The 22,731-nt window shown below is 51.2% G+C and overlaps 1 protein-coding gene across 1 annotated transcript; it reads left to right on the top strand.

Annotated features, from left to right (window-relative positions):
• Positions 1–20,421: 20,421 nt before the first annotated feature.
• Positions 20,422–21,363, top strand: LOC136113502 (olfactory receptor 14J1-like). Its single transcript, XM_065858674.2, has one exon. The coding sequence runs from the start codon at positions 20,422–20,424 to the stop codon at positions 21,361–21,363; it is 942 nt and encodes a 313-aa protein (XP_065714746.2).
• Positions 21,364–22,731: the final 1,368 nt, after the last annotated feature.

Below are 22,731 nucleotides of genomic sequence, written 5' to 3'. Positions count from 1 at the left end.
TTTCTGCTTCAGAAAGCAAACCAAGGGGTTTCTGAGCATCAGAGCTGAAGAGAAGACTAAAAGGAGACCTCATGGTGGTTACAGCTTCCTCACAAGGGGAGAAGGAAGGGTAGGTACAGCTCTCTTCTCTCTGGTGACCAATGACAGAACGAGGGAATGGCAGGAACATGTGCCAGGGGAAGGTCAGGTTGGACATGAGGAAAAGGTTCTTCACCCAGAGGTGCTGGACACTGAACAGGCTCCCAGGGAGGTGTCACGGCCCCAACCTGACAGTGTTCAAGAAGAGACTGGACAACGTCCTCAGACACACGGGGTGACCTGTGGGATGTCCTGTGCATGGACAGGAGTTGGATTCAATGATCCTTGTGAGTCATTTCCAACTCAGGACATTCTATGATTCTATGAAATACTAGGTCAAAAGTCCATGTTTTCATTGTTCAGATGAGATGTAAACATACAAACCATGTGCATGTCCACTGTGTGCATGTGGTGACGTGAACCCAAGGGAGCACAAATGCTATCAGCTATTCCTTGGGGTGCCATAAAGGTCAGTGGGACACAGATGGTGCTCAGGGGTCTCTTCCAACCTGCGTTATTGTAGGATTCCATGAATCTTTTCCTTGGAGAGCTCTTTCACATCAGAATAAACAGAGGAAGAAGAGAAAAATAATAAGAGTCAGAAGCAGAGATGTAAAATGCCCCAGAGTAAATAAAGCAGCTCCTCTGAGGAACGTTTCTGCACTCAAACCCTTGATAGGAAATCTACTGGATAAATGTGATGAAAGCAGCTCAGTTTGATCTGCTCACACACTGGACCACAAGGAGGGTGATGGCTGGGTACGATGCCATGTGGTCACTTGTGTCTCAGGAACTCATGGTCCAGCAGGAAGCCAATGGCTGTGGAGGGGGCTGTGAGGTCACTTCTGCCTCTGTAGGGGACAGGCCAACAGCAGGAACATGGCTGGGAAAGGACTGTGAGGTCACCCATACGAGACAAGCAATCGGGCCCAGTCAGCATGGCTTTGTGAAAGGCAGGTCCTGCTTGACCAGCCTGATCTCCTTCTATGACAAGGTGACCGGCTGAGCAGATGAGGGAAAGTCTGTCGTGGGGAGTGAATCCGCCACACAGGCTGTGGGTGTTGTGTCCTTAGACTGCAGTAAAGCCTTTGACACCGTATCCCACAGCATCTCCTGGAGAAGCTGCAGCTCATGACCTGGATGGTGTATCTGCAATGGGTAAAGAAATGACTGGAAGGCATTTTAGAGCCACTGGTCCGCTTCCTGTTCACATGGGCAATCAGATGAGTGCATCACTGCTCTTTATCCCAGTGTAGACAAGCACAAGGCCTTCTCCACCTGGACCTCTCACCTCACCTGTGCCAGCACCCTCGTTCTTGACTGTGGGATGCCCAGAACCGCCCTCCCAAGACAGTTTGACAAATTCTTTTTTTTGCATCATGCCCACATCCCTGCTCAATCCCCTCATCCACAGCTTAAGGACCAGAAAGGTTGGATGCAAGTGGGGCAGTGAGAAAAAATGTCAGGAAAGCTTTGAGGTGCACATGTTGGCAAGCTGTTCTCTTCTGAACAGGCCCAGAGGACCTGGACAGCATTTGCTGTGTCCCAGAAACTCACCTGGAAGTTTGGGATATGGAGAAAAGGTTTCGTCTGGGAAGGGACAGACAGGTGCTGGTGGAACTGGCTGGTGTGACCGTGAGACATCTCTCAAGCACCTCAGAAAAGTCCTGGCTGTCAGGGAGGTTGCATGGTCCTCTGAGAAAGAAAATATCAAAAATCACTTATCCTAGAATCATAGAATAATTGTGGTTGGAAGAGATCCTCAATATCATCGAGTCCAATCATAACCTAAATCTGGCACTAAACCATCTGTATGTCTTTTAAACACCTTCAGTGATGGTGACTCCACAACCTCGCTGGGCAGTCTGTTCTGTTGCTTCTAAACCCTTTTCCCCAAAGAATTTTTTCCTGATATCCAATGTAAACCTCCCCGTGTGCAACTTGAGGCCATTTCCTCTTGTCCTATCACTTGCTACGTGGGAGAAGAGACCAACACCCACCATGATGAAACCTCCTTTCAGGTAGTTGTGGACAGCGACAAGGTCTCCCCTCAGCCTCCTTTTCTTCAGGCTGAACAGCCCCGGCTCCCTCAACCGCTCCTCATAAGATTGGTGCTCCAGATCCTTCACCAGCCTTGTCACCCTCCTCTGAACTCTCTCCAGCACCTCAATGTCTTCCTTGCCATGAGGGGCCTAAAACTGACCCCAGGATTCAAGGTGCGGCCTCACCAGTGCCGAGTACAAAGGGATGATCACTTCTCTAGTCCTGATAAAACTCGGATTGAATCAAGGCTTGAACACCTTGGTCTGACTCTGTTGGTGAGAGGTTGGACTGCAGATTCCTGAGGTCCCTTCAACCTCAGTTCTCTTATGATCCCATTGTGATATTGGGCTCTGTTTCTAACTGGAGCAGAGCAGACGATGATGGGGCAGGATCCACCTGTGCTGTAGGTGACCCTCTAAACCAACATCTCAGCCAGTGAACAAGCCAACACCTCAGTGTGACTCGCTCTGGGCAAAGTGTGAGGAGTCCTGGCCAGGAAAGGTTTAGAGGGCATGGGGCGCTATGCAAGACACAAAATGATCTTGGCTTAATGATTGTAGGCCCATCCGATGTCAGTTAATGTCAATGAAAATTAAAAGAAGAAGAACTGAAGACAAAGATCCAAAGCAAATAAGGTGTCAACATACTTTTCTTTATTTTTCATTAGGGGGGGGTTCTTTTCTTTGAAAAGGAAAGAGTTTTCCAGAACTGGGCATGGATTTAGGACAAAAATGTCTTCAGCTCCAGAGACACAAACACCTGGTGCCAGTGTAGATGCCCTGGGAACCCCTGCCCAGGTTCCACCTGCATTGCAAGGTGCTCTGGTCTCCCCAGGTCCTGTGTGATAGATGCCAATCCCAGGCCAGCACCTCAGGTACAGTGGGGCCCTAAAATGGCACTGGCTGTTAATGATGAGACAGCTGATGACTGATGTCTGCTTGGAAAGGTGCACCTTTGCCTTGTTGTTTTGTTTCTGCTTTGTTTTGTTGTTGTTGTTTCTGCTGTTTTGTTTTTGGTTTTGGTTGTTGTTTTGTTGGGTTTGTTTGTTTGTTTGTTTTTACTTTGGTTTTGTGGAGTATTTGTTTCTCCTGGTTTTTTTTCTTTGTTTGTTTAATTGGAGATTTTTGTTTAGTTATTGTTTTTGTTTGTTTGTTTCTTTGTGTGGGTTTGAGGGTGGTTTGTTCTTTTTAACATATTAATTAAAAAAAATAAAAGGCCAAAAAGTGAATTATGGGGAAGTGTACTAAGGGTAGAAGAAGAAATATCGGTCTTCCCCTGTACTTCTATTACCAACACTCTATTTTTTCATCTCCCTCGTCATTCAGGAGTTCCCACCTCTCCTGATTCAATGTCCCTGTCAAAGGACAACTTTCCAGCAGACTGTCTGGACCTTTGCCCTTCCCAGTGCTCTCAGGTTACTTCTCCACTTGCTCTTCAGTCATTCAGTTCCTCTCAACTGTCTGGTTTCTGCTTTGAGCTTCAGGGAGTTACAAACTTGCCCCATTCTTCAGAGCTCTAATTAACATGGCAGTCAACATGTTCATTGTGTTTATTGCTATCCTTTCCTGTCTCTCTGTCTAGACCAGTTCTTGTGTGGATGTCCCTTGTGGATGGTGGACCTCATCAGATCCAGTTTACACACACAGCTGAGGAAAGTGTTTTACTGTTTATTAAACTGTGCAGTGTTTGCACAGGAGAGCAGGTGGAGCTGGTGCACAGGAGCTGCAGCATCTCCTGCAGAGCTCAGTGGAGAAGTCTGATGTGAGGAAAAGTGATGCAGTCTCTGGTGGCCAATGAGGGAACCGGCAGACTGGGGATGGGGAGTAGAGGAGCGAGGTTGTCCATACAGTGTCCAGCCTCAAGGCACTGTTCTCCTGCCTGTCCAGATGTCTTCAGGAGGCCCTCGGGATCAATGTCCAGTGTAGAATGCTGCTGTCACTTCCTTTATACACTGAAAAATGACAGAAAACACCCTTGAAAGAAAAAACCCTCCTTTATGAGATCTTCTTTGAAATCTTCATCAGCAAGTGTCCCATTGAAACCTATCCAGTTAGTTCTACAAGTCTTGAAGATTTGAATGAAATTACAGAAAGAAACATCACTCCTTAGGGCTTTCTGTGTTTTAATGAGCCCCATGGAGTATTTGGTGCTGAGTCCATGAACCTCAGATACCAAGCACAGACTGAAGAATCTGCTCAAGAAGTCCAAGTCAGAAGCAAACTCCAAAGTACCTTGAAGCATTAATGGGCCCCACTGAGGGCTGTTACTGACAAAGCCTCCCCGGGGACTCCTTAGAGCATATAATTGGAGGCTGTGATTGCATCAGGCAAAGGCAAAGTGCAGCAGCTCTGATGCTGAGAAAACCCTTGGTTTGTTTGATGAAGGACAATGGCCAAGCCTTGAGCCCCTGCCCCTAGGAAGGGAGATCCTGTCCCTCACATGTGGCTCAGGGCTCTTCCTGGGGATGTGGGGAGTGCGATGCCCAGTGCAGGACAATGGTGTAACACTCCCTGGGGGTGCAAGGAGGCAATGGGTGCCATGGCCATGACAACCATGTGTCTGCTCTTAGGCCTCGCTGTCAGGGACATCAGTCACAGCCAAGGGGACAAAGACCTTGGCTCTTGGAGGGACATCAGCCACAGCCAAGGGGACAAAGACCTTGGCTCTTTCAGGGACATCCAGACTTGTCAATGCCCTTGGCCATCTCCACCACAGTCCATCCTACACTGTCCCAGGCCTGTGGCTGTTTCCCCACAGGCTGCAGACACCCCATGTGCTTCCCCACCTTGTTCTCACCCCACTGTGTCCCCACCTGTGCTGCTGTCTCTCCATCCTCACCAGCTGTTCCTGGAAACACAAAGCCATGGCTGATCCAGAGTCCTTCTGAATGACCACAGCACTGTGCTCAGAATGACATTTCTTTATCCTGAGCTCCGCTCTGGGCCTCCAGAGCTCCAGTTTCTGATGGTTTTCCTTTCTCATGCTGTTTTCCTCTACCATCTTGTAAAGAGATTTTCAAGATTTCTGAAGCTACTACTACCCTTTCTTGTCATGGTTTTACCACAACCACCAAACAAGAGCATGAGAGCTGCTCACATTCTGCTCCCAGTCCCCAAGTGGGATAAGGAAGAGAACTGAAAGGGAAGGGAGAAACTTGTGTGTTTAGAAAAAAAGAAAAATAACAAAAAAGAAAGAAAACAGTGAAAACACTACTACTAATAATATACTAAAATATACATAAAGTAAAATATATGATTCTCAGTGCAATCCCCCATGTAACTCCAGTTGTGCTGAACAGACAGCCCAAAAGAAGAGAGCACCCTGGTCCTGAACAGCTGATCCCAGCAAGAGAAAGTACAAGTGCAAAAGGCAGAGAGGCCCAAGGGCCAACTGAAAAGCAGAAAAACATCATAAAACTGAACTAACACTGAACTCCCAATAGAATGGAACTTCCAAACAGAGCCAGCCAAAGTAGCCGGCAAGCCAAAACTAACTGGCTGGAAAAGACATCTCCAGCTGTATAGTGAGCATGACACCAATGGTAAAGAATAGCTCGTTGATTGACCTGGATGTCAGTCAAGGTGCTGTCCTGTCTGTGCCCCCTGCTGCCAATTTGCACCTGCAGCTGGACTCCAGAGAAGTCCTTGGTTTCACTGACAATAGTCCAGGTAAATTAAATAGAAAGAGATAAATTAAATTAAGAAAATATACTCAGTGCTATCCCTCGTGTAACTCCAGTCACACGGAACAGCCAGTCCTGCAGAAGGGAGCACCTTGGTCCTGAGCAGCCCATCCCAGCAAGAGAGAGCAGAAGGGCAACAGGCAGAAAGGCCCAAAGGCCAACTGCAGAATGGCAGAACGGCAAAAGGCCGAACTGACATCGAACTCCTGACAGAATGAAACTTGTGAATGGAACAACCAAACCAGCTGGAAAACCCAGAGTAACGGATGTAACAAGCCCTAAAAGCCGGCTCCAGCTTTAGACTGAGCATGACGCTAACCATAGGGAATATTTCATTGTTCAGCCTACATGTCAATCCAGGTGCTGTGCTATCTGTGTCCCCTCCTGCCAATCTGCATCTGCAGTTGGATGGCCAAAGAAGTCCTTGGTTTCCCTGACAACAACAAAGATCTCAGTGAGTTCTGACATTCATTTCATAGCAAATGGCAAACACTGTGAAGCTGCTAAAAGAAAAAAATGAACTCTATCCCAGGGAAGAAACAGCATTATCTCAGTATTCTCATAGTAAATCTAAACAAAAGACTGGACTGGATGTGAAGGAGAGAGGTTCAAAATGCATAAATGATATTAACTCAATTTCAGTAAAAACAGCACATTTCCTCCGCCTCCCCTTCACCAGGCTAAAGAAGTTTGGGTGTCTCAACATCTCCACACACGACCCAGACTTTCTCTGGCCACACGACAGCTCCTCCCCTTACCTCCAGAATGGGGAACCTCACACTGGGACACACCGCTCCAGATGTGACCACACCAGTGCTGAGTCACGATGGACAATAACTGCCCTTGTCTGGGTGGCCACGCTCCTCCCAGTGCAGCCCAATGTGCTCATGGGCATATTCCTGTTTAGCACCACTGAGAACTGGCTGAACATCCAGGCTCAGAGGGTTGTGAGCAGTGGCACAAAGCTCAGCAGGAGGTACCATGAGAAGCACTAAAGGACACCATATCCCTACCCAACCTCTCCTCCTACAACTGTCACTTGGGTCCATGGAACCACCTCAGTGACAAGGGGGAGAGCACTACCTGTATGGGGTGGAGGAGATGGGGTCTGGAATGAGGGTCCTGGGGCAGTTTCTCGTGGTTGTTCACGCAGTGACAAGCTGGGCTGGATATTTAGAGACAGGAATACTTCCTAGGGGCCTCCAAAGGGCATGGGGATGGTCCACAGTTTCTTGCATGCTGCCTTTTCTGGTGGAGATCGCAGAGGCTGCCAGCCCTTTAGAGGACCCAGGACAGGCCTTGTCCTTCCTCTGGTCACAGCTGGACCCCAGTTCTCCTGCTCAGCCACAGCTCAGGAGCCTTGTCTAGGGGTGACTTTTGGAGTAAAGCTGACAAGAGGGGTGCGTAAGTTTGTCTTCAGGACATGTGATGAGCACCAGGACTGAAGTACCAGAGCAAAATGATGTGGCTTCTGGGTGAATACTTTCTTCAGTGCAAGTCCTGACACAGGGTCCCAGACTTGCTTTCCATGCCACCCTTCACAAGGGATGATACACTAAGAGATGGCAAGTGGGGAACACCAATCCTTCTCCAGCTACTTCCCAGGCCTGGTGAAGCACCAGAACAGCAAGGACTTCTGACCCTGCACCCTAAACTCTGAATATTATCTTTGAGCAGCTGAACACCAGCATTTTTCTCTCTCTGGTGCTCCTGGCCCCTCCCCTGTGCTCCCCACAGCGCCCCAACCTGGCACTGATGCTCTGCAGAGCAGGTTGGCTGCAGAACCATGGGGTGACTGCAGACTGGTTGTGCTGCTCAGTGAGGGACACAGATGCAGTTGGATGGGCTGCACTGTCACTGAGCTCTTTCCTGGGCGTCTAAAGCTCTCGAATGAGTTCAGAGCATTTCTTGGGACTCATTGGATTTTCCACTCATTTCGGTTCAGCAATCCCTTCCTTGTCCTTCAGGTGCCTAGAGACTGGTGCAGGAAGACGTGGCACCTCTTCTGTCATTCCCTCAGTTTCTCTCACTGACAGAGAGAGAAGAGCTCAGCCCTGCCCCTCCTGCTCCCCTGCTGAGGAACCTGCAGCCCCATGAGCTCTGCCCTCAGTCTCCTCTACTCCAGCTGAGCAAACCCAAGGACTTCAGCCGCTCCTCATACGGCTTCCCCTCCAAACCCTTTACCAAATTTGTAGCCTCTTCTGGACACTCTCCAGTAGCTTTATCTCCTGAGGTCACCCCAGCGCAGAGCAGAGCAGGACAATCCCCCACCCTGCCCAGCTGCCCTGCCCGGCTGGCTGTGCTGTGCTGGATGCACCAGGACACGGGTGCCTCTTAGCTCCAGGGACACTGGTAGCTCTTGTTCAATTTCCTGTCGACCAGAACTCGCAGATCCCTCTCTGCAGAGCTGCTCTCCAGCATCTCGTCCCCTCAGCCTGTATGTACCATAGGGACAAAGTACCTGTCTGAACTGAGGTGAGAGATCTGGGCTAGAGGGATTGGTCCGTGATGATTAGGGCAGATTGGATGGGGTGACCAGTGCACAGGGGCACAGCCCAGCCCCTGCTTTGCTAGTCCGGCAGGTCTCTTGCAGGAGGCCTGGCTGTGAGAGGACACTGCTGTGTGCCAGCCCTGCACACGCATGTTGATCAGCTGAACAACGGTGTTTCATCTGTGGGTAACTTTCTTGGGCATGTTCTTGGGAGAAGCTTTGCAAAAAGACCTAAACCCTCAGACCCTACCCATAGGAGATCACTTTGCTTTATAGAAGAACTGTTACAGAGGCCAGCTCTGTCACAGCAGTGCCCATTGCCTGTCCCTGCCTGCGCTCACAGCACTGACACACAGCAGGATGGGGATCAAGCTGCCGGACAACTCAGGCCTTGCACCAACACAAGGGATGAGAAGGAGAGTGTGGGAGTGGAAGCAGAACAGCTCTGGAAGAGCAAGCACTGGTGCTCCCTGGCAGGGCTGCCATGCTGGACTCTTTTCCCTTCCACCCATGCACATGGGAACAATCACGGCAGCTCCAGAAAGGTCTTGGAGAAAGAATGTCAGTGAAAATTATTGGTGAAGGATCCTTTATTTTGCTTAAACACAGAGAACATGGTTCCACATTGACACAGCCACTCACTGAGAAAAGAAAAGCAGACAGTGAATTACAAAGGGAATAAAAATATTATCATAAAAAAAAACAAACTCTCAAGTAGAGACAAAAAATACTGCACACAGGATGAACCTGCAATGAGAATGTCTTCTTATGTAGAAGACAGACAGTTTATAGATTCAGAAGAAATCCAGGTGTCAGTTTCCACAGGGCATCCTTGAGCTCCTGGTTCCTGATGCTGTAGATGAGGGGGTTCACTGCTGGAGGCACCACTGAGTACAGAACAGACACCACCAGATCCAGGGATGGGGAGGAGAATGAGGGGGGCTTCAGGTAGGCAAACATGGCAGTGCTGACATACAGGGAGACCACGGCCAGGTGAGGGAGGCAGGTGGAAAAGGCTTTGTGCCGTCCCTGCTCAGAGGGGATCCTCAGCACGGCCCTGAAGATCTGCACATAGGACACCACAATGAACACAAAACATCCCTCAAAAAAAGGAGCACTAAACATGGGAAGCCAAATTTCCCTGAGGTAGGAGTGTGAGCAGGAGAGCTTGAGGATCTGGGGGATTTCACAGAAGAACTGGTCCAGGGCATTGCCCTTGCACAGGGGCAGTGAAAATGTATTGGCTGTGTGCAGCAGAGCACTGAGAAACCCAGTGGCCCAGGCAGCTGCTGCCATGTGGACACAAGCTCTGCTGCCCAGGAGGGTCCCGTAGTGCAGGGGTTTGCAGATGACAACATAGCGGTCATAGGACATGATGGTGAGCATAGAGTACTCTGCTATTATCAGGAACACAAATGAAAAGAGCTGTGCAGCACATCCTAAAAAGGAGATGGTCCTGGTGACCCAGAGGGAATTGGCCATGGATTTGGGGAGAGTGGTGGAGATGCAGCCCAGGTCAAGGAGGGCGAGGTTGAGCAGGAAGAAGTACATGGGGGTGTGGAGGTGCTGGTCCCAGGCTATGGTGGTGATGACGAGGCCGTTGCCCAGGAGGGCAGCCAGGTAGATGCCTAGGAAGAGCCAGAAGAGCAAGAGCTGCAGCTCCCGTGTGTCGGTGAACGGCAGGAGGAGGAACTGGGTGATGGAGCTGCTGTTGGACATTTGCTGCCTGTGGGCATGAGGACCTGTGCAAGGAGGAAAGGACAGTGACAAGTTAGGGGAGACTTCTGTGAGGAAAATAATACGCTGTTTTTCACGGAAAACCCCCTCCCTGATGGAGGCATGTTTCAGCTCATTCTTTTTCTACCAACTGAAAAAAACAGTTCATTGCACTTTAAAATGAAGCTTGGGCATGTAGATTTCAGGAACACAACTCTGAGGCAAAACCCCCTGAGTTGGTGTCAGAACAAAAACTGACCCACACTTGCACCCCAACCCCAGAGAGGAAGAGCACCAGGGACAGGTGGAGAAACAGGGAAGGACACTGCAGTGCTACCAGAAAATAAAGCAAGGACAGAAGGGCAGATGGGCAGGCTGTGGAACCTTCTCCTTACCTGGCTGTGCTGCTGCCACTCACATAATGACACTGTAGAGCAAGTACTTTTAGCACCTTTTTTCTGTACCGCATTCCAGGAACCCTTCATCTGGAGGTGCAGCTGCTGAGGTGGAGACTGGTGACCTGGACCCCGTGGCTTTGGGGCAGAGGCTCTGCTGAGGAGGAGAGGAGACCAAGGAGTTGCACTGGGAAATGTGTCTGCACTGCAGGGGATGTGAGAGAGGTTCCTAAATTCCATCCCCAGCATTTCTGGTAGCAGTTAACTCTCCCTGCCCATGCCTGTGCTGCCTGCAGCTGTGTCTCTGTCCCTGGCTCTGCTCCCTGTCAGTGTCACAGACCCCGTCCCACCCGCTGTGTGCTCAGCTCTGTCCTGCTCACACCTCCTGGCACTGCCCAGGGGCAGCTCTGTGTGTGCAGGGGCTCAGGAGCAGCTCAGACAAGTCCTGACGAGAACTGGGGTCTCAGTGTCTTCTCCAAAGAGAGAAATAAATCCCCATCTCCCACTGCACACCCGGACAACCAAGAGCAGAAAACTGAAAGCACAGACTCCTTCCCTTGCAGCTGTTGCTGTCTTGATGTCGTTGTTCAGAAGGACCCTCTGCCATGTCTGTGGGGTTGATCTGGGGCTCTGAGCAGCCCTGACCCACACAGCACCCTTCAACCCCACAAGCTCCCTGCCTGCCCTGCCGGGGGTCGCTCCTTCCACCCACAGCTGCTGCCATGGGATCTCCCCGGGCAGGCTGAGCACTGACCCTGGCAGGCGGCAGAGTCCCTGCCCCGGCACAGCCCTGGGGTGCAGGGACCCTGCTCTGCGGGACAGCCCTGGGCACCCCTGGGTGCACAACTTGCTTCTCAGATTTTCTAAGTTGCTGAAAAAATCCCCGTCCTTACAGATCCCACCAGCTGTGCCTGTGCCAGTTTTAGGAGATGCCTCCAGGAGCTACAGCTGCATTGCCCTGCACCCAGAGACTTACCATGGCAAGGGCTGCAAAGGTTTCTCCTCCAGTGAGCTCTCAGTCATCCTCCCAATCCTGACCACCTTTCATCTCTCTCTGCCTTGCTCATCTCCCTGAGATCCCCAGGCAGAGCCCTCAGCCCTGCTGCGCTGTGCAGAGGAGCTGCTCCTGGGCAGAGCTGTCTCTCTGCAGCGCTGCCGCTTGCCAGGAGCTCCCTCTGTCCCAGGAGGCCAGCCCAGCTCAGCAGCACAGGAGCAGCCCAAGGCGCTTTAATGACCCCTCTGGTGGCTTTGGTGCTGAGTGCATGAACCTCAGACCCTGAGGGCAAGTTGAAGAAGTCAAACTCAGATCTAAACTTCAAAGTTACTTGTAATGTTAATGAATCCCACTGAGGGACACAACTGAGAAACCATCACCAGGGCAGCTGGGACAGAAAACTTGAAGCAGAACAAAGGGTAAGCAAGGTGAAGTTCTCTTAGATGCTGAGTAAACCTGTATGTGTTTCATTAACCAAAGGGCCAAGCCCTGATGCCCAGCAATGGGAAAGCAGATCCTGTCCCTCCCACGTTGCCAGGACCCTTCCTGGACAGTGTGATGTGGGGCTGTGCAAGGCAAAGGGCAGGACTATGGTCCCACACCTCCCAGGTTCCTGGCTGGGGACAAGGAGGCCATGAGGCCCCTGTGCTGGAAGGACAAGGTGTCTCCTCACAGGCATCAGAGGTGGAGACAACAGCCATAGCCAAGGGGAGAAGGAGCTCATGTCTGGTGGGGCTTTCAGCCTCTTTACATCCCTTGATCATCTCCACCACAGCCTGTCCTGTGCTGTGGCATCCCCTGCACCTCTTTCCCTGCAGGCTGCAGACATCCCCCCTGCTGCCCCACCTTGCTCTTGTCTGAGCATCTTCTAGCGTGGACCTCCCCAGCTGCACTTTCTGCCATTATTTCTTTCTCATGCTCTTTCCCACTAAGAAGAAAACCTCCACCACCTCTGAAACCACCCTTCAAGCACTCTCAGGCTACTCCTGCACTGCTGCAGCCTCACCAGCGCTGCTGGGCCAAAGCAGCCCAGGTCCCTCAGCATCCCACACCATGTGTACAAGGTGCTGAACCTGCCTTGGCAGAGCCCTGTACTCTCCAGTTCCTCCCTGCTTCTCCAAACTGGGAAGCCGCACACTGGCACACCCCCGTGTGTGTGGGGTCACACCAGTGCTGAACCGAATGGGATGAGAACTCCAGGTGTCTGGGTCCCCACACTCCTCCTCATGCAGCCCCGTGTGCAGCTGCCTTGTTCATGGTGAGTGTGCACCACGGGCTGGTGTGGGGACCTTGTAGTGCCCAGGCCCTTCTCCTCAGGGTCACTGCTCAGCGTGTCAGGTCCTGCTCTGTCCTGATGGATTGGGTTATTGTCCCACCCTGATACAGCACTGGTCACTTCATCTTGTCAATATTCAGAGTTTTCTGATGTGTAAATACGAGATATGTGGAGCTCTGCCTGGGGACAGACAATGTCAGCTGAAGGTTGAGGAGTCAGCATGAGAGGGCAGAACAACATGGGCAGTGTTGTGGTCCCTGAACATCAGCTACAGACTCACTGATGAGGAAGAGGAATGAGATGAGGCCTCCTTCAGACAAATGAAAGAGGCCTCATTTCCAGGGCCGTTTCCTCTTGGCAGACCTGAGATATCCCAATATCTGCAGTGTACCCCCCATCCAGGAGGGTCTGGAGCTCATTGACAACATCTTCCTGACACGGGTGACTGAGGAGTCAGTGGGGTGAGGTGCCCTGTGTGATTTCACAGTTACAAACCAGAAAGAGTTGGTCAGGATGGAACAGTCAGGGATGGGAAAGTGGAGCTGAGGCTCCTGGGAGATGATCACAAGGCCAAGAGCAGGATTTCAGGAGAGCAAGCTTTGGCCTGCTGAGGGACCTGCTTGGGTCCTATGGGACATGACCTTGGTGTCTGCAGTGCTTTTCTCTCACATTTCCTCCCTCCTCTCTCCCACCTGCTGTTGTGCAGTGTTTTTTACCCTTTCTCAAACACAATATCCCAGAGGTGCTGCCAACATCACTGAGTGGCTCAGATTTGGCAAGGAGTGGGTCCATCTTGGAGCAGCTGAAATCGGCTCTGTCTGACGTTGGTCAAACTCCTGTTGTCTTCTCAGAGAGGTGACAACTGTAGCACACCCACACTCACCCCGTTCCAAGACTTTGCCATGTAAACCCGGTACAGGGTGACAGTGTGTTGGGTGTTACAAACTACTTGATCACAGAGAAGCAGTGGAAAACATCTTCTGTCAGCAACCTGAAGAAGTCTCCAATCAATGAGTAGGTTCCTATGGGGAACTGCAATTGTTCTGACATTCACTGGCCATGCAAAGCTACAGGTGCCAACATTTCAAAGGATCTTGGGCCAACTTCTTACCATGTCTGCTTGGTGGGCAACAAGAGTGGTGCTCACCTGGATCTGGAACTGGGAAACAAGGGAGAGCTGGTGATGGATGTGAACATCAGTGTCCACCTTGGCTGTCGTGACCAAGACAGAGTGGGGTCCCAGGCACCAGAGGGGAGGGAGGAAGGCCAGCAGCAGAACACAGGCTAGTGGGCTCCAGAGGAGAAGACTTTGACATACTAGGGGACTGATACAGGTGCTTCCATGGGAAGCATCTCAGAAGAATGAAGGAGCTCAGGAAATCTGACAAGCCTTAGAGAACAGCATGCTCCAAGGACAAGAACTTTCGATGAAAATTCCCAAGAGTAGAAGCATTTATCTCGTGAGGTTGCCTGTCTGAACTGATGGAGCTCCAGGGCACAAAGGCAACACACAGGAGGTGGAAGCAGGGGGAGCTGCAAAGGAAGAATTTAGAAAGCTTGTTCATGGATGTGGGGATGATGCCAAAGCTCCCCATGACTTGATACCTCAGGGGGAGGGTGATGACAGCAAGATGAACTGTCTTGGCTTCATTTACATTAAAAGAATAGTGAGGGTGAATGTGGGCCTGCTGCTGAACTTTGTAAGAGGAGAATCAGACAGGACTGGGGTTCTTCATGGCTTCTTTGCCTCCATCTTCACCAGCAAGGTCTCCTGGGACTCTGTTCCTGAAGGCAGGAGTCTGAAGAACACCCAGCAGTGGATGGGACTTAGGTCAGGGGTGACCTGAGCAAACTCAGACACCATTACAGAACAGGAGATGGGTCACTTGAACAGCTCCCCGAACACAAGTATCGCTGTGCTGTGGCACCTGAGATTCCCAGGAACACCCACCTCTAGGTCCAGAGTTCTGTGATTCCTCTTGAGGTGTCCTGGCCCGTCTCCTCGCTCAGGTGGTGATTTAGGCACCCACTTCTCTGACATATTCAGTCTTTATCAGGAGATTCTCTAGATCAATATTTATTGGAGACTGTTGATATCAGCTGTTCTGGAAATGAGGTCTTTGGGAGGGGGACGGAAATATAAGATATTTGCATTTATTACTATTTATTATGGAAATGCTCACTGTTTGGCTACAGTTCAGAAATCTCTGAAATCATCCACACCAAACTTTAAGACTTTTCGAGAGTGCTGCACAGAGCCTTGGCTTGTAAGAGCATTTTGGATGTTAATGAGCCCTCTGCTGCCATGATCCTGAACTGCAGCTACTGAAAGAATGAACAAACCTCTAACGAAGTAAAAGACGGAACCCAACCCCATGTTCTGAGGGAGTTTGGGAGCCCAGGGAGGGCCATCACTGACACAAGCAGTCCCTGTCCCTGGAGGCTGGACAAGGAGAAGCCTGGAGACAATGGTCAGAGGTGGTAAAGGTGATGTGGAGGTGGCTCTGGTGCCCTGTCAGCCCTTCATGTTTGTTCATCATCAGAATGGCCAAATCCTCACCCCAGGACCAGACAAAGGAGACCCTTTCACTCTTATGGTTCTCAGGCTCTGCCTGTGGTCACTGGAAGGGTATTTGTGTTTTGGGGGTGGGTTTGGTGCCAAGTGCTCTTGCTTTAACCACAAGGCTCTGGTTTTCTGAAGACTTGGCAATGCCTATGACGTCCCCCAAACCCATTCAGCTTCTTTCACAAACCTGGCAATAGTCACCAATCACCTGAGCTGTCCAAGTCCCAAACTTGCTCGAATCCTCAATTTGGATCCATGCCCCAGTACTGAAATGCACAAGTTCCTTCTGCTGCTGCCCTAAAATAAAAAGAAAAATCAATCTATTCCACATTAGCATGACCAGCCCATGGTCTTGAGGTCTTCTTCTTTAACACACTTACTGCTACACATAGACCGCTCTCTTCCTGCACTCCCATGTGTCTCACAAACCTTTCACTCTTGTCCTCCAGTAATGGGCCAACACTCCAAGATGTTGGTGCTTCCTCCAGGCTCATGGATGATTCCTGAGGTCCATCCAAGTGTGGGCAGTGTAAGAGAGGAGCAAAGCAGGGTCAGCTCATGGGCCATGACTGAGCACAGCCACGCCAGCAGCAGCCATTCCCCACCTCCCAGGCACAGCCATGCCCACAGCATGCAAATGGCACTGTTATATATGACTAGTCCAAGAGAAGCATGCCTTCCTTCCTTATATAACCCCCCCAGAATCTTCCTCCTATTCCACCTCCACTCGCAGACATCAACCACATTCCACTTGTGGCTCAAACATGGTTGTAAGGATTTGCTGAAGTCATCAGCCATCACCCTTTTCTACCCCACATCTCCTGACCCTCTCCCACACCACACATGGCCGGTCACTGCTGCTCAGGGCCTCGTGCTCTACAGAAGAGGCCTTGAGCTTCTTGGCTCTTCCTGGTACTTGTTATAATCTTCCTCACTCCCTCCAGATCTCACGGTGAGATTTCTTGTTCATGACAGGGCCTTTGTAACCAACTCTTCTGAAATGCTTGTCCTTCTGTGATCATCTGTGCAGAAGAAGTGATCACAGAAAAGCACCAAATATGTCAAATCTGATGCCGAGTGAAATGCAATAAAACCTTGTTGAGCCAGCCCCGTAGCTCAGCAAGGAGTTTCTCCTGAGAAAGGGATCCAACCTCTGCCACTCTCTGCAGAGGCACATGAGCAGCGTCCATGCACCTGGGGACACAAAGGGTGAGTTTTGCAAGATCACCCTCTATTTGGACCATTTAGATCGGTACCTGTGGATGGGGATCAAGCCTTATAGTACAGCAGAGACTGGAGTTCTGAGCTCTCTTCAACTCCCTGTGTGACAGTCTGTAAATTAATTAACCCAGTGAAAAAGTTGGTTTTGATTCTCTTCACAGCCTGAAGCACCACATGGCTCAGGAGACAATCCAGGATACCCAACCAGCACTCACATGCTCTGCACTTAAAGTTCAGGTGTTCCCGGGAATCTCAGCAGACATGTCACGCTGAGATCTGGGTTCAAGGAGCTGGTCAAGAGCCTCGTCTGCATTTCTGTAACGATGGCTTTGCTGCCTGGCTGATGTGCAGACTCTGTACCTGGATGCTGACATCTCTTGAACAACCTGCTCTGAAAGGATGAACAAGGTGGTGTTTTCTTTTTGGAAGGGTATTAGGACAGCAAACAAGAGGAAGCTGGGTTAGAGGAAATGAAAAAGGATACAAACGTTGTGATCAGGGTTGTTTATGGTTACTTGTAAAGCAGCCTTGCGCCTCATGCGAATTATTTCTGTGATCAGAGGGAACCTGAGAGCTTTCTCCAAATCAGAAACATGAAGGGGAAGGAAGGAAGGACAGTGTCATTCAGTCTCTAAGGCACCTCAAGAGGTGTCTTGACCAGCCTCCTCCTAAAAGCAGGGTCAGACCAGATTAGTGAGAGGTCTATATAAACACATGGTGTTAACTTTCTGAGGTAGAGTGGATGCACACTGCTGGGAAACAGCTTCCAGTGCTTGACTGTCCTCAGGAATGGAAAGTTTTTGCCTTTATGTACTGTCCTTCTAAGCCAAACCATCCAGATTGCCTTTTACCCATCTACTTGCACACTGACACAGACCATAATATCCTAACTTGGGCACAAGCACATTGTGGGGGATGACGCTGAATGCCTTGCTGACTTCCAGGTAACAGACCACCACTGCTCTGCCCACATCCAAACCCTGTTCTTTCCTCACAGAAAGCAAAGAGGATGGACAGGCACAACCTGCCCTGGGTAAACCCCGTCACCTTCTCTTCCAGACACCCAGAAATGGGGTCCCAGTGGACATGTTCTGGGGCACAGCCCTTAGTTCCCCTGCTCACCCATTGGCCATTTTGAAAAGTGCACACACTGTGTGAGAGCTGCCAGTGGTCAGGGAGTCCCCCCAGTCTCCATGAGCTTTCCAAGATGGTGGAGAGTGGCCTCCCTGTGACATCGTCCTGCTGTCTCAGCTCCTGGGATGCTGCCCCTGCTGTCCCATAGACTGGAAAGGATTGTGTTAGTTCCAGTGACCCCTGACTTGATCCCCATCCACTGCTGGTTGTTCTGCCTCCAGTCACAGAGACCTGGGACACATTGCTGGTGAAAATGGAGGACAAGAGGACACAGGGATTCTCACCTCTTTCCCTTATTAAATTCATCAGTAGCCACACAGTGTCCCTGTTTCTTGTTATTTGTTCCTGCAGTAGTAACAGTTCATTATGGGGCCCTTGATTGCCTTACAGGTCTGGACTGAGTTCTGGTCTGGACTGTTTCTGTGCTTGGAGGCTGCTGTCCTTGCAGATCAGATGAACTCACTTCTGCCACCCTGCCTGGCAGTTCATTCCACCCATGTCACAGCTCTGTCTGCAGCACTGACAGCTCCAGCTCCCCAGTCAGGTCCCTGGCTGAGGCCATTGCCTCACATCTGGGCTGAACCACCCCAGCTGTGGCACCAGCCCAGCTCTGACCTGCCACAAGAAACCTGGTACCAAGTGTCCAAGAGCCCATGTGTGCAAAGGCTTTGCTTCAGAGCACAGACATGAGATGGCCAAAGATTGATGAATGTCTCTCTAGACCTGGGAGTATAAAACCAGAACAAAATGCGTACATTCCTTCAACTGAAGATATTCCTCCCTCAGCTTGGAGAAATCAAATCATTTGCTGTAACATTCCTGGTGTCCTGTCTAATGATGGGAAAATAAAAGATGATTCTCATACCAATTTATTGTTTAATACAAAGAACACAATGCTGGAAAGAAGTGTTGCTGCAGAGGAGAGAGAATCAACATCACTTATTACTTGAGGTTATTTCAAAGGATGTGTCCCTGGAGACCCAGGGACACCTGGAGGGAGCCCAGAGGGGACAGAGAAAGGGACATCATGGGCTGCTCCCGTGCTGCTGAGCTGGGCTGGGCTCCTGGTTCAGACGGAGCTCATGGCAAGCGGCAGCGCTGCAGAGAGACAGCTCTGCCCAGGAGCAGCTCCTCTGCACACGCAGCAGGGCTGAGGGCTCTGCCTGCAGCACCGAGGGCAGAGGAACCAGGCAGAGAGAGGGAAATGCAGTCTGGGGTGGGAGGATGCTGAGAGATCACTGGAAATGAAATCTTCTAGGATATTAAGCATGTGGCTGCAGAGCATTGCATCTGCAAATCTTGGCAGGATCTCAGACAGCTGTCACATTGCAGAGCCTACGAGAGATGTAAGTACAGCTCTCAGAGATTCTCTGATGCGGAGGAGAGGATGTGCTGCAGAGCAGGGGTTGCCTTCTGCACTGTCAGAGTGACAAGACGTGAATGCTGTGTTCTCACAAGGGTGGCTGTGGGGTGTAAATGTAAATGTGCAGGCAGGGGTGCCAAGGGCTGTCCTGCAGAGCAGGGTCCCTGCACCCCAGGGCTGTGCCAGGGCAGGGACTCTGCCGCCTGCCAGGGTCAGCGCTCAGCCTGCCCGGGGAGATCCCAACAACACTGAGGGGGGACGCTGTGGGGGGAAGGAGCGACCCCCAGCAGGGCAGGGCAGGGTCCTTCTGCTGCTGGGTTCTCTGTGGGTCAGGGCTGCTCACAACTCCAGCTCACTGCAGAGTGCTTCCAATTGGAGGTTTCAAAGAGAAGATCTATACAGGTATTACCGTAAAGATAATGCTGCTGTAGAGAGAATTCAGAAACCTCTGTATGATCCCCTGCAGTGTAGATTTATCCTCTGAGCAGCCTCCTTGGCTCCTCTCCCACCCAGCAAAGCCTCTGCCCTCAGGGCCGGGGGCTCCAAGGCATGAAGCAGCTCCTGTGCAGCCAGAGCTCCAGTTCCTCTGCAGAGCACAGGGGCTGAGAGCAGCTGCCCGGCAATGTTGGTGTCTGGGAGGTGGCTGCACAGCTGGGAAGGGTGACGCTGTCTGAGTGCCCGGCTGCCTCTGCCCTGGCCTCTCTCACACCCACCCTCACCGCATTGTCCTTCTTGCTCCCCTGCTCTGGGTCACTGCTGTTGGGATCTTGTTCTTGCTCTCAGGCTCTCTGGGGATGGCAGTTTCAGCTGCAGAGTCACAGCCTGATCTTGTGGGTCCTTTCCTGCAGGTGTATCCATGGGAACATGTGTCCCAGCTTTGTTCTGACCTGTGGGGTGTGGGCAATGCAGTCTGGGGCAGGGTAATGAGCTGAGTCTCCCTGAATCAAATCACATTATTAGGACATTTTGCTATGTCTTTGAGGTTTCCTTCTAAGCTGTAAGCTCCACATCAGGATGCAAACCTGTGCTATAGCACCTTAGTGTTATCTGAGAAACATATAGATGTTACATCATTGAAAATGCTGTTTGGTTTGAGAAATGAGCCACGTCTGTCTTTGGCTAAATGTGGGGTGCTATCTTAGGAAAGGGTGAGATGTCATGGCTCCATATGGCAATGCTGAACCCCAGGACTGTCCCTTGCCCCCCATTACCATGACCCCCTACAGCAGAGCACGGCTGACTCCTCGGCAGCCAGCGGGCACAGGCCCGGCTCCTCACGGCACCTCCAGCCAGCACCACCCAGGGCTGAGACACGGAGCTGGAGGAAGTTCTGGAAAAGGACAAGGGGTGTGGAGCCAGGGAGGGTGTGTGAGAAATGGCTTTGATTTTGGTCAGAGAAATCTCCCCTAAATCCTCACTGTCTTTTCCTCCTTGCACAGGTCCTCATGCCCGCAGACAGCAAATGTTCAACAGCAGCTCCATCACCCAGTTCCTCCTTTTGGCATTCGCAGACACACGGGAGCTGCAGCTCTTGCACTTCTGGCTCTTCCTGGGCATCTACCTGGCTGCCCTCCTGGGCAACGGCCTCATCATCACCACCATAGCCTGGGACCAGCACCTCCACACCCCCATGTACTTCTTCCTGCTCAACCTCGCCCTCCTTGATATGGGCACCATCTCCAGCATTGTCCCCAAGTCCATGGCCAACTCTCTGTGGGATACCAGGGTCATTTCCTATGCAGGGTGTGCTGCACAACTCTTTCTTTTTTTCTTTTTAGCTTCAGCAGAATATTCTCTCCTCACAGTCATGTCCTACGACCACTACGTTGCCATCTGCAAACCCCTGCACTACGGGACCCTCCTGGGCAGCAGAGCTTGTGTCCACATGGCAGCAGCTGCCTGGGCCACTGGGTTTCTCAATGCTCTGCTGAACACGGCCAATACATTTTCACTGCCACTGTGCAAGGGCAATGCCCTGGACCAGTTCTTCTGTGAAATCCCCCAGATCCTCAAGCTCTCCTGCTCACGCTCCTACCTAAAGGAAGTCAGGCTTCTCGTGCTTAGTATATCAGTAGTATTTGGGTGTTTTGTGTTCATTGTGCTGTCCTATGTGCAAATCTTCAGGGCCGTGCTGAGGATCCCCTCTGAGCAGGGACGGCACAAAGCCTTTTCCACCTGCCTCCCTCACCTGGCCGTGGTCTCCCTGTTTGTCACCACTGCCATGTTTGCCTACCTGAAGCCCCCCTCCATCTCTTCCCCATCCCTGGATCTGGTGGTTTCTGTTTTGTACTCACTGGTGCCTCCAGCAGTGAACCCCCTCATCTACAGCATAAGGAACAAGGAACTCAAGGAGTCTATAAGGAAACTGTTGATTGTTTGCTTTTCAAAAGCAGTAACAAACTGACCTCCTTCTTCTGCATGTCACTTGCAATAACGTATTACTTGTTCAGCCTGAGTTCTGTACATTGTTGATTTGTTTTGTTTTGTTTTTTAATTGTTTGTTTGTTATCTTTGGTGTTTGCTCTTCTTGGTTGTATTAATGCTATCCACATTGTCATCTTATGGCTGTGTCCATGTCTACCTGTCTGGTGTGTCCCGTCGTCTTTGTGTAAATGAGGAGCCGTACTCTCTATGTGTATAAAATGAAATAAAGGACCCCACACTGAGTTGTTTGCCCAGAATCCTCTCTCTGAGATCTCTGGAGCTGCAGAAGCCATGTCTGTGTGCTGAGGGGGAGTGTGTAGGAGCCGCCCTGAGCTGGGTCTTCCTCCCATCCTGACCAACATGAATCTGCGGACTCACCCCACGGCCCTGGGCACCACAGCCCACTTGCTCTGCAGTGCAGCACTGTCAAGTTGGGGCTGTATGGAGCATGGAAAGAGGGTGCAGGAACAACCAGAAAAGTCAGCATAGCTCAGCTCTCTTGGGAAAGGGCTCTGTGGGGAGATGGGATTTTCAAGGAGAAGTGTGTGGCACGGAATGTGTGCAGAAAAGAGGTGGAAAGAGAAACCCTTCGCTGCAGGTGGCAGCTTAGGGCAGGCGTCCCTGGCACTGTGGCAGCAGGACCTTCCTGAGGATCCCCTAGGCCAAATGTCTCATGCTGTCCTGGGGAGCAAGTCTGGACCTGGGTCTGTAAGCTGCCTGGGCTGGAGATCTGCTCAGCATGTCGACTGGATGAACATTCTCACTGTCCTTCATTCTCACTGGTCCCCACTGCTGTGGGACCAGTTCCAGCGTGGCTGCTCTGCTGGGCTCAACCGGCAAGAGGGCGGGGGGGGCACAATTCAGGAGGGGGTGGGAGGGCTGAACTGGCAAATGCCCCAGAGAAGAAAACACCAGTGAACAGCTGAAGTGTGTGAGTGTGCAGGGCTGGCACACAGCAGTGTCCTCTGCCAGCCAGGCTCCTGGGAGAGCCCTGAAGGACCAGCAGAGCAGGGTCTGGTGTGTGCCCATGTTCATGGGACAAACTGGGGAAGTTGCCCCAGGACAGTCATCACAGACCAGCCGCTCAAAACTGCCACTTCCTTCACTGGCTCTTCTCCCCAGCTGAGAGAGGTTGTTCACCTCTCAATACAAGGACACTGAATGAGTAGGTCAGAAGCCAATGTTTCCATTGTACAAATGAGATATGAGTGGCTGGGAAGTGACTGGAGGAAAGGGATCTTCGGGTGTTGACTGACAGTTGCTGAACATAAGCCAGAATGTTCCCAGGTGGCCAAAAAGGCCACCAGCATCCTGGTGTGTAAAAGGAATAGGGTGGCCAGCAGGACTA

This window comes from Patagioenas fasciata, chromosome 12 (assembly GCF_037038585.1).
Source record: "Patagioenas fasciata isolate bPatFas1 chromosome 12, bPatFas1.hap1, whole genome shotgun sequence".
NCBI lineage: Eukaryota > Metazoa > Chordata > Aves > Columbiformes > Columbidae > Patagioenas > Patagioenas fasciata.
Note: the sequence above shows the minus strand (reverse complement) of the source record. Positions and strands in the feature narration are given on the sequence as shown.

Excerpts from the sequence above, each read along its gene's own strand:
- LOC136113502 (XM_065858674.2), top strand. The coding sequence starts at position 20,422 with ATGTTCAACAGCAGCTCCATCACCCAGTTCCTCCTTTTGGCATTCGCA.